This window comes from Elephas maximus, chromosome 5 (genome assembly GCF_024166365.1).
Source record: "Elephas maximus indicus isolate mEleMax1 chromosome 5, mEleMax1 primary haplotype, whole genome shotgun sequence".
NCBI classification, from domain to species: domain Eukaryota; kingdom Metazoa; phylum Chordata; class Mammalia; order Proboscidea; family Elephantidae; genus Elephas; species Elephas maximus.
In genome coordinates, this window is record NC_064823.1 from 131,216,473 (window position 1) to 131,235,875 (window position 19,403).

General features: G+C 34.9%; 1 protein-coding gene across 8 annotated transcripts in view; it reads right to left on the reverse strand.

Moving 5' to 3' along the window:
- PCDH7 (protocadherin 7) overlaps window positions 1-19,403 on the reverse strand; it is a 486,963-nt gene that overhangs the window by 229,543 nt on the left and 238,017 nt on the right. Inside the window, exon 3 of one of the 8 annotated variants that reach the window (XM_049886389.1) lies at window positions 4,364-4,459. The exons of 6 other annotated variants lie outside the window; for them this stretch is intronic. In XM_049886389.1, coding sequence (XP_049742346.1) covers window positions 4,371-4,459 — 89 coding nt within the window. In that variant the 3' untranslated portion in view covers window positions 4,364-4,370. Of the gene's footprint in view, window positions 1-4,092; window positions 4,460-19,403 lie in introns of those variants that run through there. One more of the 8 variants, XM_049886388.1, reaches the window with a different exon arrangement.

Sequence of the window (19,403 nt, forward strand, 5' to 3'; positions counted from 1 at the left end):
GCACTGGAGCTTTTGAGAATATAAAGTCAAGCACTGTAATTACCGTATGGAAGACCTTCATTAAGATTATATAGGTTCATAATACATGAAGCACATTTAAAAATGGAAATGGTGGGTAGGTCAAGGAAAAGGCATGTGGCATAAAGCATGTTCTCTGCCAGCAAATTAATTAAATTTCCTAGGTCTAGGAGAGGCTATATATTCTGCCTAGGCACTCACTGAAAGTCAGATATGCAGTGCCTTTGAGAGGGTTCCATAATGTACTCATAAATAAGGCTCGCCAAGGGACACTGACAGCGGTTTGGCAATAAGGAAATTTGCATAAATGGTAAATTTATTTTGCAGTAACTTTTATTAGGGAAAACCAAGATCTGACAGTTCAGGTTTTGCTCGTTTTTCAATCTTATTTTGCTTTATTTTGATCTCCATGTAATGCTCTGTTATATATGAATATATTTTTTTAAAGAAAGTTGATCTTTTGCATTAAGAAAATAGAGTAAATTTGGTTTCTCTTTTACTCCTACTGATATTATTCTCCACTTATGGAATTTTTATTTTTTAAGTGCCAAATTTGTTAGAATGGAGAATGGGCTCCTTAGGCAAAGAGCCACCACAGGCACCCAACTCGAGCTAGAATATATATTCGACTAAAAAATATAAAGTTTATAGATTTTTTTATCATTACTAAATGGTATTATTTGTTTTTTAACTTGTATTCTTCTTTCTTCCATTTTTTTTAAATAAATAGTTCAATTTATTTTATTTATACTCTACACTCCATACTATTTAAACCACATCTTTATTATATACACATCCAGGTTAAAGCCATAGGCAGTTTTAACAGCATGTCCCTTTTTTCTTGAAGGCATTTAAATGGATTTCCTAGGTTCTTCAAACTGACCAAATATAAGACTATAAACTGGGAAATCCCATTCTGAATTCCTTATTTTATGAAAAAGCATTGTGCACTAAATGTGAATAACCAGAATGCCAAATGGGCTTTCAACCAAGTAGCATAGAACAATTAGAAAGACTGGGGCTGTAAACCAGGAAAGTATATATAGAAACATTATATATAGAGACACGATGACATAATGGCTGAATTCAGGTCTTGGAAGTACTTTCATTTGGAAAAGGAATAGAACTTGCTTTGTGTTTTCCTTAAGAGAAACCCAGGATAAATGGATTCTAGTTATAGGAAGTCAGATTTGGCTCAATATAAGGAAAAAAAAAAAAAAAATCGAAAAGTTAATGATGTTCCAGGATAGAGTGAGCTACCTCCGGATTTCCCGTCACTGGAATTATTCAAGCAGAGTCAAGTGATTCTCTAAGGGCACGTACAATCTAAGATTTGATCAGCTGACCACTAATCTCTTCATGAACTCTTAAAAATTTCATGACTAATTCAGCAAACATTTATTCCATGCTCCAGGCACTGCACGTAAAGACAAATACATATAAAATGGTCCTTAAACTCACAGAGCTAACAGATTAACTAACTCCACGATTATCTTGGTAGAGTGTGGTGGCAGGGATATTTTGACTAATATCCTAATTTTTCAACAAGTTCTGTTTCAATCATGTTATCTAGGTATAGCCTTTTTTAGTTCCAAATACATAGTTCTAAATTAATGCTTAAGTGCTTATCTTGTTCTCAGAAGCACTGTTCCCCCCACACATAAAGTCCCAGAGAAATGCAAGGCACACAAACCACCATATCTTAACTTGCCTTTCTTCTTTCCATCCATTTCACCTCAAACGTTTTTCTAAGAATAAAGGAGAAGTAAACTCATGAAATAAAAAGTTCTTTCCCCCACCTGCATTGATTTTCTTCCCTCCTAGATATATTTCATATTCCTTTATAGTCCTCTCAGTGTCCGAAGTTTTCAATGGTATATTTCCTTTAATTTTTATTGCTTTTCAATTTATTCATTTTTCCAAAATCTTTTCATTAATTTCTTTCCAAAACACTTTTGATTTCTGCTCCTTTATTTGGACTGTTTTTCTTATCTGCTTTACACTCCTGTGCTTTTTTTGGCTATACTTATTTATTTATTGCCTTAAAAAAAAAAAAAATTTTTTTTGAATGATAAATTGATAAAACCTTTTTCCCATTTGGTTCCCTTTCCTTTATTTTCCTATAATGTGAAGAGAATATCTCTGATTTACTCTCCTCAACTCCTTAGAATATTTTGGTTAAATTTCCTTCTTTCCGTACAAGAGATAAGTATTCCTATGCTTCTTTTCTCATCACTAGTTTCAATAACTTTGATAAAATTGGAAATATTAATCTGTTCTGTGCATTTTTGTAATTACTGTATATTTACTTGGTGCTTAATTACAGGCTCTAAACTTAGGGGAAAGTGATGAAATATTTTGTATAAGAAAATATACTAAGTCAATCTGTGTAGATGGTCAAAAACCGTAACAGTCAAAAGCAAGAAGTTAAGGAAAATCAAACCAGAACAGAGAATATGGATGAAGGTAAGGATGCAGAGGGCAAAAAAACATGTTCAGGTGAAAAAGCCCGGTGTTTCATAAGCATTTATCGTGTAAGCAGGAAGCACTGTGGACACTGAAAAGTACATAAAGGAAAAGATAGTATCAGTGCCCACCAGTGACTAGGTCTTCTTATCTATTAAGAATACTGAGGCTTAAGAGGTCTAAAGTGTCCAAGATCACAAGAACGAGCTAAGTAGGCCATGCCTTGTGAAGCTTCCCCTGATTTCTCAAGCAAAGCAGAGATTCTCAGTCACACTTAGCTCTGAGTTCCTAAAGGACATTGATTCCAGCTTATTCATTATGAATAAATGTTCCTTTGAGGGATGTTCCTTTGTGAATAAAAATTAAGGCAATGGAGGTAAAGTTAATTATCATTGTACCCAACACACAATAAAATCTTTGTAAAGTTTTGCTTTTATTATTGTTGCTGGGAGTTTCACAAACAGGTGTGAGGAAAGTGTTCTCTAGATGGAGGACCCAACTGTGCAGGGGCCTGTGGACATGAAAGATTATAACCATTAAGGAACATGTCAAGGCCAGAGCCCAGGGTGCACCCAGGGTCAGAGCATAATACAAAGATTAGAAATGTGGGTGAAAGTCGGATCATGAAGGGCAACAAATGATTTCAGAGCCTTATCTGATGGGAAGTCATACATTTCCAAGTGAAGATTGTTGGGCCTACCTAAACATTCATTCCTTCTCAAGTTACCCCCAGAGTCGAACATATTCACATACAGTGGGAGAACTGAATATGATCTTTTAAAAGTTCAGTGGTAGTGTATGCACAGCACACTGGTTTGCTTTGTTTATGTATACAAACAAATCTTAACTGTAACCATTTTAAAGAATAACATAAGTAATCCAGCCACATACATGCACACCTATAGACACACGCACTACTTTTTTTTTTTTTTTTTAACAAGCTTCCCAATAATCTTCCTAGCCTAAGGGTAGTGTTCCAGTCATACATTTCAATGAACTTACAGACTCACAATGCTGTGAGCAGAACCTGGCACATCCTCAAACAAGCCTATACAGGAACCAGGAAAACCAGTTCCACCAGTGGAAAAGGAAATTAAGAAGGCTGGTATTTCCCGCATGCGATGACTGAGTTTTCATGTTTTATAGGTTGTGACTCTGCTGGAGTATGGGCCCCTGAGGGACTAGTTCCTTTCAAACTGTAGCATCCTGCATGAAGCCTATCTGAGAGGATCTCCCTCAAATGCCAGCATCTGAGGTAGTAAAGTTTGTAAAAAAAGATTCATTAACATTCAACACTTGCATCTGAATGGCATAACCTGATAGAGTATTTAGTTTGAATTGGCTTATATTTTATTTCCCATAACCAGGTGAGCAGGTATTATAATTAATGTGCATACACTTCTGTGTAAAAAGAAAAAAAAAAATTTTTTTTTTCTGTGTAGTAGGTTTGAAAATGCAAATCTTACAATAATTAAATTTAGATGTGAAATTCACAAACTATTGCTATCTTATACTTTTAAGGGTACATTGTATAACAAGTGTTTGTATCACATTGAAAGTGGCATATTTATACATACAAGTTTGCTTTCTTTCCTATATATTTGGTTGAGGAAAATGCATAGCACCTTTATCTGAGAATCATATCATTAATTCTTCTGCAATCTTTACATAAAAAAAAAAAAAAACTTACAACAGTGTAGGGGACTCTGAAATGCGTAACATGCTGAAACATGAAAAAATATACTGAGGTTGAGCAGTCCCTTGATATCAGTAGGTCCTGTGTTGTGTATAAATCCTCCTTTTTAATGTGGAAGAGATAGACTCTTGTTGGAGAATGCAGGAGAGGGACAGCTACACTGCTTCATGAGAACCACCATACCTGTTGATTAATGGAGAGGCCTTAACAGCACTCTTCTTCCATGCGTCTTGCCATGAGGAAAGGGGAGGAAAGGAAAGGTAGTGATGGCAGCAACACCTGGGGAAGGGAGATGGGGAAATATGTAAAGGGAAAATCAGCAGTCCCTACAATGGTGTCCATCCATTGATCTTGCCATTAAAAAATTTCCAAAAACCCTGACCTTGTTTACTTTTTAAAAAAAAGATCTAGATAAAATTTAAAGAGGATCATTATGAAAAAAGCTAGTTTGAAAGGTGTGAATCTTAACTCTTACAATTTTAATCCTCTAAAGCCAAGGACTCACTGGTTGCTACACAAAACGAGCTACCATTTCATTCTCACTTGTTAACTAGATGTGTTAGCTTAAGGCATGTCTTTAATACATGGGCATAGATTACTATTTTTTTATTGTAACAAGAAAAGAGGTTAAAAAAAAAAAAAAACAGGATGTACCCCATACAAATACGTTTTTATTTTTTCCCCAACACATGATAGGATTATTACCATTTCTTCATTCCGTCTTGACCTAGTTGCTATATAACTAGCTCACGATGCATATTCCTTTCTCTTTCCTCCTAAAGGATATACAGCTTGAATATGAAAACATCTTAAAACTGTTAACTTACAAAAACTGAATTAAATATTAGTAGACTCTCTACATATTATTGCTGGAGGCAAAATTATTAAAATTTGTAAAAAATCAATGTTTTAATTATATGTGTGTAGACATAGCTTAATCTAACTATACGTAATTTTTGAAAGTAAATACAACGAATTCTGTAGAAAGAAATAAAACGAAAATGTTTAATAAAGAGTTTAGGATAACAGTTCACTATTTAAATATTAATAATGAAAAAGTATTTTAAAGTAGTATCAATATATGAGATTATACTGCACCTAAAAAGCAAACTCTGCTACAGAATTTGTATTTAGTATTTGCTTTTAAAGAAAAATTTTTTTTTCTTTTTTTTTAAAGAAGTTTTTAACTTGGTATGTTCAAATATAAACTATATATGAAAAAAATGTTTCTTTTAGACTAGTTATTTGGAGAAGGTTTTAGACATAGTGGAATAAACTTGTAAAAATATACACATTTTTTATGCAGAGATAAGAAGTATTTTAAAAAATTAAAAATAAGGGGATTAGCTTCCCTTTGAGAAAAAAAAAATGGCCACACAAAAATGTTTCTCAATGTTTTACTTACAAAAGCACTGGGTCATAGTTGAATTTTTCTCTGAAGACAGGGATTTTTGTGGATACATGTTTGCATTCTTGTTTCTGAATGCGATCCTAACTTTTAATCCCAATGTTTAGAAAAGCAGCTATCAGAAAGATCTTGGGGGTTTGGAGCATGACAATCCCTTTGGTCTTGCCTTAATCCTGTTTAGACAGGGTGTCTCAAAATTTGCCAATTTCTCAACTCCTCTGGTCTTTGACACACCACTTACCATTAGTCATTATCTCTGTTTAAGATAACATGATCCATGGAATGTTTAGGCAACAGTATTAGTCAGCCCTGGAGTTGAGAAATTTGAAAAGTATTGGGTATCATAAGATATTAGTAATAAAGAATTCCAAAGGCATGTGTAGTATCTAGGCCTATGAATTAAAAGAAACAAACTCAAAGTAGCAAACCTAAATTTTACCAGATATCACTGAACATATTCTTTTTCTAGCTTTGCTATGTTTCTTGCAATTGTTCTATGTTTTTGTCTTTAATTGAAAAAAAAAAAAAAAAAGACTAACTGATGTTATACATAACTTTTTAGGGTTAGAATTCCCCTCCAGAATTGAAGTTTATATATTTCAGTAATATCAAAGTTTAAAAAAAAAAAAAAACACCACCAACAACAAGAAAGCAAACTAATTATTCCTACTTTTAAATAGTCCTGAGTGATTATTTCAGGATCGGCACTTAGTCTTTGGAAGAATCAAATGTGGGAATTCGGCAAGCCAGAAAAAAGCACCTACATGCTCTTCATTTGTGGTAAGATACTTGCATTAAAAAAAAAAAAAAAAAAAAATTTTTTTTTTTTTTTACTTGCATACAACATTATTTGCATATGGGTTCCTAATATCCTAAGGATTTTTGTATATAGTAAATTGTTCTCTTGACCTTGGGAAGAGTAGGTTATTATTTTTTTAAGCTTAGACATTAACACTGTGAGAGATACAAAAATAATCAAGGTATATTTAGGAGAGACTCTGGAAAATTAATGAATACACAACCACAAAGAAACACGGGTAGTGCAATCTATCAAAATGTAAAACAAAGTAATATAGAATAATTATAGATATACCTGAGTTTATAACATACATGGAAGAAAAACTCAAAAGATATTGTTAATCACCGCAGGTGTCTGGAGGAAATTAAGATTAAGCAGGAATTTTGTAGAGTCATGAATTGACAGACTGAAGCATAGAACTTTCTGGATTGAGAGAAATAAAAATGATTCATATTTGAAAGCTATTGACCAGGATAATGAAAGAATCCCTGATGACAGTGGGATATTTGGTAAAAGTTTGTTTATGGACAATGATATGAACTATATTTATGCCTGGTAACAATAAAAATGGAAAGTGGACCTTATGACATGTGAAGATAAGTAGATGGAGAGATAGTTTATGGATATTATTGAGTGGCATTATCAATAAAGGGTTTGTAAAAAGATTGGGTTTCCAAACAGAGGGGGATTCTCCATCATGTAGATGAAAAAACAAGAACAGCAAAGAAAATACTATCTGGTTTTTATCATTTGCCTTCAAGTCAGCTCCGACCCATGTCATCTTTGTTCATAACAGAATGAAAGTGTTGTGCAGTTCTGCACCATCTTCATGATAATTGGTAAGTTTTAGTCCATTGTTGCGGCTGTTGTGTGATACCTTCCAGTGGAGACTGCTCTTCTGGCACTATATTGGAAACTATTCTGTTGTGATCCATAAGGCTTTCGTTGGCTACTTTTCAGAAATATATCACCAGGCTTTTCTTCCTAATCTGTCTTAGTCTGGAAGATCTGCTGAAACCCACCCACCATTGGTGACGCTGATGGAATCTGAAATACTGGTAGCAGAACTTCTAGCATCATAGCAACATCAAGCTACCACAGCACAATAAATGGTCAAACAGATGGTTAAATTAACAAGACAGATATTGCGCTTTTTTTTAAAGACCGAATAGGATACAGATAAAGAATGGAAGAATCTGCGAGAAGAATGGCTGACACTTCCTTAGGCAGTATGGTAGGAAGGAGCTCGTTGGGTGCTGGCAAATTAGTGAAGTTTGTCAAACCAGAATGGATTATGTGGTGGGAGGAACATTAGAAATGTCCTTAATATGAGCCATAGTGAACAATAGATTTAAAAAACAGTTGCCACCTGGTCATTTCTGACTCATGACGATCCTATGTGTTCCTATGTGTCAAGGGTAAAACTGTGCTCTATAGGGTTTTTAATGGCTGATTTTTCAGAAGTAGATCACCCGCCCTTTCTTTTAAGGTGTCCCTGGATGCATTTGAACTGCCAAACTTTCCGTTAGCAGCCAAAGGCATTGACCATTTGTACCAACCCCCAAAAACAAAAAGAAATCGTTGGCGACAAGCTGATTCTGACTCAAGGCAACCCCATGTGTTACAGAGCAGAACTACTCCATGGGGTTTTCTTGGTTGTAATCATAATGGAAGTAGATCATCACAAGACCTTTCTTCTGCGGTACCACCGGGTGTCTTCTAACAGCCAACCTTTATGTTAGCAGTTGACTGCAAACTATTTGTGCCACCTAGGGCACCACCAAGAGACTTCAAAAAATATATTATGAGAGATTAATGAGGCAGTAGTACCATTGTTCTCTACTTAATGTCCTTAAACCTTTGTCACAACCAGGTGTGTCTGGTACGAGGATATTATGAGAAATAGCTATTAACACATTGCAAAAACATTCCTAACATCATTATTTTGCTTATCCTAGTAGTGAGGACCATGTTAAAAGTAAACTTGTTCCAACAATCAGCAAACAGACATTTCAGCTCTAGGTCTGACTCTCCAGCTTTCTCATAGTTTTTCACATACACATCCAGGACTTTTCTGAACATGAAGTTCAGTGTATTCCTCTGGGGAGGCCATACTCCCAGGCAACCAGACATTTCAGCTTTGTTTCATCTTCCTTGGTTGTCTGCACTAACTGTGGCATGATGAGATTAATATCTACCCTAAGAGGCAGCGAAAGTGGCAATAAAACCCAATCCGAAAATCTTAGCAATGAAAGGAATGTTACATGTTATTGTAGGAGCCAGGGAACCATTCTACACAGATAGGATGTTTCCTCATTGACTTTTTGTAAACGAGGGATAAGCAATATTTGTAATTGATAAATATATAATCATATAAACTTCGGATTACGTTATCAGTCAGGACTCAACTACTGAGACGACCTCTAAGAAGAAAAAAAAGTAACAGAAAGTACTTGTGAAAATCATCATTGTGGAGACACTACCTGAAGCTTTTCATTTTTTTTAATCAATAAAAAGTTAAAACCGATTTCCGATGAAAGACTCTATAATTATTAATAATCCTTTCTTCAGCTCTCTTTTTGTGGTGTTAGTGGTGTGTTTCCAATATCCTGTATTATATATTGTTTTCTTGAGATCAAAAGGTATAGATTGCATAGCTTCAATCAACTGCTGCCGAGATGAATCCTATTCATAGCGACCCTGTAGAAGAGAGTACAGCTACCACGTACGTTTTTCAATGTGGTAATCTTTATGGGAGCTGACTGCCATATCTTTCTCCCACAGAGTGGCTGGTGGGTTCAAACCGCCAACCTTTAGGTAGCAGCAGAGTAAGTAACTACTGCACGTGATTAACAGGCATAGATTACATAGATTAGTTGCAAAAAAATTCAGCTAAGTAAAAGTGCTGCATATTACTAGTTTTAATAAAACAATTATAAATTTAAGAATTAGTGACTGGTATAAAAATAAGTTTAAAGGAGCCCTGGTGGCAACATGGTTACGCGCTTGGCTGCTAACTGAAAGGTCAGAGGTTAGAATGTACCAAAGTTTCCAAGGAGAAAAGATTATAAATGGTACATGTTGTTATATCAGTACTTACAAAAGAGGGGTGGTTATATGGTTCTCTAAAGTATAATTTAAAAATTTAAAATGAATCTGCATAGATGAAATAAATAAAGCAGTTATCATACTTGTGGTATAATTTGATTTCAGCTTTCTAGATCAGGGAGAAAAGTGACATCAGTTTACATTTCTGCAATTCTTTTTAATGACTAGCTTACCAGAAAATAGCTGGATTCTCCTATCTGCTCTATATTCAATGTGTTGCAATGTCAGATGGCATGTAGCCTTGGGAAAATTTCTTTGTAAAGATTTGTGAGATAAAGGGAATGAAAATGGAAAATAACCAAACCCACTGCTTTGTTATAGCAATCCTATAGGACAGAGTAGAGCTGCCCCATAGGGTTTCCAAGGCTATAAATCTTTAAAGCAGCAGCAGACTGCAACATCTTTCCCCCAAAATCATCTGGTGCGTTTGAACTACTGACCTTTTGGTTAGCAGCCAAATGTTTTAACCACTGGGCCACCTGGGCTCCAGCTGGGAAATGGCATCCTATTATTATGACTCCTGTAGGTTACCAGGCCACACTTTGAGAACTAGTAATTTAAATGCACTATAGAAAAAAAAAAAAAAAAAATTTTTTTTTTTTTTTTTTTATATGTTGAGCTGAATAATAACAATAATAAAATCCTGCACTCATGGAGGTCACGTTGTAACAAGAAGGAAGAGGGATAACTTTTTACAATATAATACACTAGTGGCGCAGTGGTTAAGTGCTACGGCTGCTAACCAAGAGGTCAGCAGTTCAAATCTGCCAGGCGCTCCTTGGAAACTCTGTGGGGCAGTTCTACTCTGTCCTATAGGGTTACTACGAGTCTGAATTGACTTGACGGCAGTGCGGTTGGTTTTTTTTTTTTATTTTTTTATGCTTACACAAATGTGTGATCTGCAAAGAGCTAAGGAAGAGAGGGTCAGCAAAACAGGGGGCACTTGGAGTAAACTTTAAAAGAAGAGCTCACCAGCAGAACAGAGACGCAAGTGAAAGAGGTTAAGAACATTCACATGAGAAAAGGGCATGACTAGATGCTTACTGCAATGCAAAATACGTGGATTTTTGGTTTGGCAAATTTTCTTCAAACTCCATTTCAGCCACTCATTGATCCTTGGGACTCTGAACCAGTCACCTAAGGTTTATGAGCTTCAGCTTGCTCACTTGTGAAATAATAAAACCTACATAATAAATAAGTAGTGCATGACATGAAATATGTAAAATCTCTTAATGGCTTAATGGCAGCTAATTAGAACACCTTGTTTCTATCTACCAATCATTGTTTTTGTTGTTGTTGCATATTTAAGGAGAACAAAAAGGTATCATGTTAAGAGTACAGAGTACAGTCAAGTGTGGAAAGATGCTGGAATTTATAAACAGGAACTGAAAGGGAAGCAATGAAGCAGAACTGGAATAGAAGCTCAGGACAAAGGCTAATAATTACAGAAAATACTTTAACATGAAATGAATCACCATGGAAACACAAAAAAACTCACTTCTCATGGAAACCCACAGCCAGTCTTGGTTTCCACCCCATGTCATCTTATCATCACCCAGGGGAAAAAATAAAAATAAACTACAATAATTAAAAAAAAAAAAAGTATGCAACAATATTCACAAAGATAGAAAGAAAGGTGAAGAGAATAACATATACAAGAGAAAACTTCCTTAAGGCAAAAATATAGGCAACTTCTTCTACAGCATATAGAGGTTTTTTTGACCTGACCCTTATAGCTAGCTGTCTTTTAAATTAGACACCAATTATATTTTAGTAATGAACGAATAGATGAATGATTAAATAAGTAAATAAATATTTAATCATACATAACCAATGTATTAAGAATTTGAAATAGGCAATCATGGTGTTCTCAACCCAGAGTTACTCATTAAATCTACTAACCAATGCCAACAATTTTATTAATAGTTTTTTTTTTTTTTTAATACAGCTAATGCTGTACTTTTTCTCCATGCTTGGTGTATACCATCCAGATGTCTTTGAGAACCTTAATGAACAGAATGTTAAGAAAAACTATTTCTCAACTACAAAACTAAGATCTTCTGTTGATGCACCTTAACCCAACCCACTGCCATCGAGCACCTTGGCTCTATCAATCAAGACTCTAAGGGGAAAGATATACTTACCTGAGAAGCATGATTTTTAAATATAATATACATACTTCATCAAGGCCCCAAAACCCAAATCCTGGACCTAGGGAATGCTGATTTATTTATGAAATCATTCAGCAGATATTAACTGAACATCAATAACATGCCTTCTACTAGAAATATAAAAGTGAACATGACAACATGGACTCTGTTCTTATGTAGCATAAAGTTTAGTAGGTAAGACAGTCAATAAATAAATAAACACAGACTCTATCACACATACTAAATGTACAGATTATACTTGAAATTATTTTTAAAAGAATGTGTTTTCCAAAATTATATATCATAAAAATTAAACCAAGTTCTTCATTTTATAATCCTTCACATGCTGACCTGGTAAATACTGAGAGTAAAACTCTACATAAAATTAGACATATTTCCAACTACATCTAGCACTTATCTTCTAGGAGTTGTAAATGATTGTTCTCATACCTGAAATTAAATATCAGATGATAATTTTCATTGCAATTCTTCTGATGTGTATGTTTGTGTTTACACGTATGTGAGGGCAGGAGGGTAGAGTATTCAGCCAATGGTGATAACTATACTTATATTTCCATTTTAAACTCTATGATAAAATCTTATTCAACCATTTTTATCTACAATACAATTTGATTACAGGTTTTTCTTTGAAATGTTTTGTGGCTTTACAACTTTTTTTGTTACCTTCTTCCCCTTAGTTTTCAGCTATGATATTCTAACTTTGCCAAGTCAAACAACAGTTGTCAATCCTGAGTCAATATAGCCACATAAATGTAATAATTTACTCACAATCGGAAAACAGTCTTTTGTCAAAAATGCTTCAGTCTTGAATAAGATTAGCGGGAGCTATGCAAAGCCATTTTGAGTTTATCCAAATGAAAATGAAAACAAAATGGATGACTTCCTTTGCAAAGTAGAAATAACTCCACTCTGCCCTGTTATTTATAATTTCAAACCTCAAGGAATGATTATGCATAGATGTGTAGGAATGGGAGCAAAGTAGAACAGTCTGCTCATTCTTTCATTTAAAATCCTTCAAGCACTGTTCTTAACGTATTTTAATTTATTTTTAAAATGAGTTGTTCTTTGTCTACAAAGCATCTCAGACTCTTACTAGAACTTTTTTTTTCTCTTCAACATATTCATATACAACCCAAGAGATAAGCATCATGTTCTAAGTTGGATTTTAGTTAACATACGAGAATGCCTTTTTCAATACTGTCATTTAAATTACACGAACTAAAACGTCTACTACCAGCAATGCTGTTCCCCCAAAGCATATATCCGACTTCATTATATATGTATGGACTCATAATGCTTCATTTCAAGTCTATAAAATATGATATATACTCTTGAGAAATCTGGCAGGTGATAAAACTGCACGAGGGTGGTATATGTACAAATGTTTTCATATTTTTCCAAAATTGCTGATTTCTCTTCATTCAATGAGCTGTCTTAATTGGTCAACTACAATTCAAATTTAATAAACAACATATGGTCCTGCTAATACATGTGAAACACCTGTTCTCTCCTCACCCTCCCCCCCATATATGCTCATTTATATCACTTAAATAATCAATTTCCTGAAGGCTATGGGACTTGAAAATAAGTTATACACCACATGGATTCCATTGTAAAAATAATAGCTAAGATTATTTTCAGAATATTATATACAATGAAACAAAATCTGTCTTTTGTACATAATATACAAAATATACTTTATAAAAATATAGAAAACATCAATAAAAATATGCTTTTGTATTTGTTCTGCTATAGTGTTTTTTTCTGTTCACACACAAAAAAGTAATTTTAAGCCCTGATGGGTAACACAACAGAGAATCCCTGATGGAGCAGGAGAATAGTGGGATGCAGACCTCAAATTCTCGTAAAAAGACCAGACTTAATGGTCTGACTGACACTAGAAGGACCTTGGACCTTCTGTTAGCCCAAGACTGGAACCATTCCCAAAGCCAACTCTTCAGACATGGATTGAACTGGACTATAAGACAGAAAATGATACTGGTAAGGAGTGAGCTTCTTGGCTCAAGTAGACACATGATACCATGTGGGCAGCTCCTTTCTGGAGGCAAGATGAGAAGGCAGAGAGGTACAGGAGTTGGTTGAATGGACATGTGGATTACAGGGTGGAGAGGAGGAGTGGGCTGTATCATTAGGGGGAGAGCAGGAGTACATAGCAAGGTATATATAAATTTTTGTATGAGAGACTGATTTGATTTGTAACCTTTCACTTAAAGCACAATAAAAAAAAAGAATTTAAAAATAAAAAAATGTAATTTTATAATCTTATATTGTACAGCTAAACATTTGAGGGTCTTAAATATTCAATTAATAGATCAATTAATAGTGTTATTATAAGAGAGAATCCTACAATCCCTTTTTTAATTATTAAAATTTCATTAACCAAATACAGATTCTCTCAGTAGAGTTTCATCAGGATCAACTCTGTAAACGTGATAATTAAAACTTAAAGAAAAAAAAAAAAAAACTCCAAATCAAAAAATGTCCACTCTTAAAAATGTGTACTAAAACTTTTGAAAGTTTAATTCCTGGGAGGTGAGAAAGAGGTTCAATGTATTTTGATATGTCAAATTTTGTTTTAGAACATTGGCATAGCCCTGTGTCCCTCTTGCCTATGCACCAATACTCCTCCTTCTGTGGTCATCACTGGCCTCTGGGTTCAGGCTTATGGTCATCAAACTCGACCTGTTTTCCCTCTAACATGAATCCAATTAAACTTCCTAATCTTAACTGACCATTCCTTTTCTTGCCAAGAAACCCGTAAGGGAATACATCTAAAGCAGGTACGCAAATGAAATATGTTATCTCCTGTGTAAGAGCAAGTATTTCTAAAATAAATGCTTACTCTAAAACTTCCCACATCAAATTTAGATTTGCAAAGCCAGGCAGGCCATGCATGATTAGAATGCTGAAGGCATACTTTTACTGTGGTTCATGCTTTTGAAATTTCAAATTACAACAGCATTCCATTTTTACTAGGCATTACTGGAATATTCTCCAACGTGTATATTAGAATCCTTTATAGAGACAGCCATGTTCCTACAAGCCATACATTCAGTAAATCATCAGATATATAACTTTGATTTTCACATTTACATTACGAAGTATTTTATGGAGCAATTTTCTTAGTCACGGCAGCAAGACTGTTCAATGATATAAATAAGTAAAATAAATAAATAAATACATGCAATTTCAACACAAAGCCCCTAACTCCAAAGGAAAATAATTATGTTGAAGTCTCCCAAGAATACAACTCACTATATTAAAGAGAACTCCATTATCAGTGGGATCTATCTTGGATTGCATACAAGAAGGTTTATAATGACTAGTATCAGAAAGACTCTATTATAGTAAGCATTTCAAAACCCAGGGACAGAGTTATGGCTGATTTCCAGCACACAGAAAAAGTACATGAAAAGCCTAATATACTACAGTACTAAAATTGCTATTATAAATAAATGGCAAATTTATATTAGATAGTCATATGTTTTCAAAAGAAACTTGAAATACCAACTCTGTCAGTATCCGTCTCAGGTCACAGACTTTCTGGTTGAAACCTGTTGTGCATTCAGTGCCAAGCCTAAGTGCTCCAAGGGATTTTTAGGCTTATATGAGGCTGAAAAACCCCTTTATAAGAAAACAAACAGAGCTCTAGGTATAAAGAATATTTTGAAATGATGAAATATTCAAGCAATCCAGTGAAATAACCTTGGGGCAGCATTTTAAAATACTCTAACTTAGCATCCATCTATTTTAACTTAATCAGCATAATGCTATAGGTCTATATTGTAAATTGTAAAAATATAAGTATACACCTTATTCTTGAGGGAAAAAAAAAAAAAAAACATTAGAGAGCTTTAGAAAACTATAGCTTTCAATTAACCTTGTGGGTTTTTTGGTCAGTATTTTACTTAAAAAACCTGTTGCCACTGAGTTGATTCCGACTCATAACAACCCTATAAAACAAAGTAGAACTGCCCCATAGAGCTTCCAAGGAGCAGCTGGTGGATTCGAACTGCCTACCTTTTGGTTAGTAGCCATAGCACTTAACCATTAGGCCACCAGGATTTCCATTTTACTTAAAGGATTATGATATTAAATTCAAGGTTGGCATGTTAAGTAACAAGAGAAAATGAACTAAATTTTAAAGTCATACATGCGATAGATTTTACATTTGCAGTTCAATAAATTTTAATTTGGGGGCATGAATTATTTTCACAATATAAGATCTCAGTACAGTGAGATTGTCAAATTTGCAATGTATGAAACAACTGACTTGAATAGACCATTTTCAAAATAAAATCTTTCCAAAAGCATAATTTATTACTCAAATTAGTTCTGAGATGTGTTCTAACCTGCTCTTCCCAGCCTATCAAGCGTGCTGTTTGTGTGCGTATGAGTGTATGTGTGTGTGTTTCCATGGTGAGCAAGGACAAGTCGTCTTTAGAATTGCTCATAAATTCCGGAATGAACATCCAAAACATCCAGCAACTAGGCCCTCAAATGCTCCACATTTCAATCCATAAGATAAAGTATTCGTGCTGGAAATGGTTTAGGGCTGCACATCAGGTACAAGTAGACGGTTCATGAAGTCCAATCAATAAGGAGACTAGCTAAATGAAGTGCTAAAAAATATTAAAACGGATCTAATGGCTCTTTGAAATAATGGCAGTAACCTTCATTTAGGGAAAGACTCTGGGTCTGAGCAATAACATGTAGCAACATTTCTCAAGCTGCTAAAAGGAAAAGAGCTCAGGGGAACTGAGGCAGGGGGACTGCCCTGACAACTTCAGAAATGCCCTGCCTTCTTCCAGAGAAAGAAATGAAGGCTGTACTACTGATGCTAAGATTAGGTAGATAGATAGATAGATTAGATAGATAGACAGACAGACAGACAGACAGATAGATAGATAATTATATGTAAATATATACCGTTTGTTTATGGTATTTGTTTTTGTTAGTGGCCATTGAGTGGAATCTGACTCATGGCGGGCCCACATGTGCAGAACAAAAGTTCTCCACAGGGTTATCAGGGCCATGGCCTTTAGGAAGCAATCACCTGGCCTGTCTTCCCAGGCACCTCTGGGTGGGTTCAAACCACCAACCTTTTAGCTAGTAGTGGAGCACTTAAGTATACGGTATATATACATATATATCATGATGACAAATGGGCATTAGGAGCAAGTGGGGACTTTGAGTTGCTTAATGACTAGGTCAATTATTACCAAACTAAATATGCCAGCTACTCAGTGAAAACAAATATTTTTACTTAACCCCACATTGAAATACGCACCATCTTCTCTTCACGTGTGTTCCTACGTACATGATATAATTCCATATGCCAGATAAAAAAGCAACATCCTTATTTCAGAATTTAAAAAAATTACAATATTCTAAAGCTAGCTCCAATTGAGTTGCCAATCCACATTTAATAAGGCATATCCTCTCCTGACTACTAAAAAAAAAAAGATGTAAAAAGCTACAGTACTTAAAAATAATTTGAAAGAACTACAAAATGTGAGAACAAGAGAACTCGAAAATTGTTCTAAGCTGATGATATGTATATAAACCCACTGCCGTCGAGTTGACTCTGACTCATAGCAACCGTATAGGACAAAGCTGAACTGCACCATAGGGTTTCCAAAGAGTGCCTGGTAGATTTGAACTGCTGACCTTTTGGTTAGCAGTAGTAGCTCTTAACCACTACACCACCAGGGTGTGTATATATCTATCTATCTATCTATCTATCTATCTATCTATCTATCTATCTATCTATCTATCTATCTATCTATCTATCTATCTATCTATCTATCTATCTATCTATCATCTATCTATCTATCTATCTATCTATCATCTATCTATCTATCATCTATCATCTATCATCTATCTATCATCTATCTATCTATCTATCTAATCTATCTATCTATCTATCATCCATCTATCTATCTATCTATCTATCTATCATCTTTAACTTCTGTATGCCAAAGATTTCAAAACTATTTTCAATTTAATTCCTTACTATATCTATGTTAGCTTCTAATTCCCAAGCAAGTTTGAGCAAATTTAATAATTTAGATCAATTGGTAGGCATACTGAAATAAATATTTTCTGAAGTGTGAGTAGGAACCCTGGTGGCATAGTGGTTACGTGCTACTTATGCTAACCAAAGTGTTGGCAGTTCAAATCCGCCAGACACTCTTTGGAAATTCTACAGGGCAGTTCTACTCTGTCCTATAGGGTCACTATGAGTCGGAATCAACTCAACGGCACTGGGTTTGGTTTTTTGGTTTTGGGGCGTGAAGAGGGCTTATGTTGCAGTTAAAAAACAGTTTTGCCCAAGTCATCAAATATCTAAGGCTTTTTCTAATGTAATCATACAGTATAAAATTATATTATTTAAAATAATTAATGTAGTAGTTCTTAAGGTAGCGATGTAAGTGTAGAAGTATTTTTCTATATTTACACTAGAGAGATGAAATTCTTTTAGAGGGAAAATTTCTAAAAGTTTACATGTTTAGCTTAATTATTTTTGAAATTTGCATCATTGCTGAGGCAATATTAAAATATTAAATAAACTGAAGATCTTTTTAGTACTTGCTTTGCTGAATGGTTTGCATAATTAAAGAGTTAATTGTTTTTTTCCTACAATCGTTGAAGAGTCAAGGGACTGACTCCCAAACTAGGATCCTAAGGCTATGTTTTCTTACACATATGCGTCCCATTAAGTTAAGCATCTTTCCTACTTTGACCAAATGAAGTAACAATCAAGATGTGTACGTGTGTGTTTAAAAAAGACTTGACAACGGAATACAATCGTCAGGAACACAGCTATCAAATTTAACCAGTGAATGATGCAGCTGGCATTGATTCTTACCGTATTTTGTACACACTGCATTCGTTTAAGCAGTTAATGATGTCGATTCTATTGTAATGTTCTAGAGGGAGGGGGTGGATTGATATGCTTTTTCAAGATTTTTGTGGAGTGAATACTTGAATAACTATTTCACTTATGATCCCAGGTATCAACATTTATGTCAAAGACATAATTTAGAGTGCTCCTTTACAATGAAAAGGAATCCTGCTGGCACAGTGGTTAAAGCGCTGGACTGCTAACCTAAAGGTCGGCAGTACAAAGCCACTCCATGGGAGAAAGAGGTGGCAGCCTGCTTCCTTAAAACTTTACAGCCTTGAGGGGAGATGAGAAGGCAGAGGGGGACAGAAGCTGGCTGAATGGACACGGAAATGCAGGGTGGAGAGAAGGAGTGTGCTGCCTCATTAGGGGGAAAGCAACTAGGAGTATAAGGCAAGGTGTATATAAATGTTTGTATGAGAGGCTGGCTTGATTTGTAAACTTTCACTTAAAGCACAATAAATATTTTCAAAAATTACAGCCTTGCAAAGCCAATGAGGCAGTTCTACTCTGTCCGATGGGGTTGCTATGAGTTGGAATCAATGACAATGGATTTTGTTTTTGGTTTGAGAATGAAATGAGGTATTGCTTCACACAGAAGTAAAACAAACAAACAAAAACTGTTTATTATGCCTCACGTAAATGAAGAGAGGCCTTCCTTCTATGCTCCTGATTAAGACAGGGCATGGATTATTGCCCTATTTAGGCACTGAGGAAGGAGCTGTAGTGGCACAAGTGGTTAAGTGTTCAGCTGTTAACCAAAAGGTTGGCGGTTCAAACCCACCCAGGGGCTCCATGCGAGAAAGGTC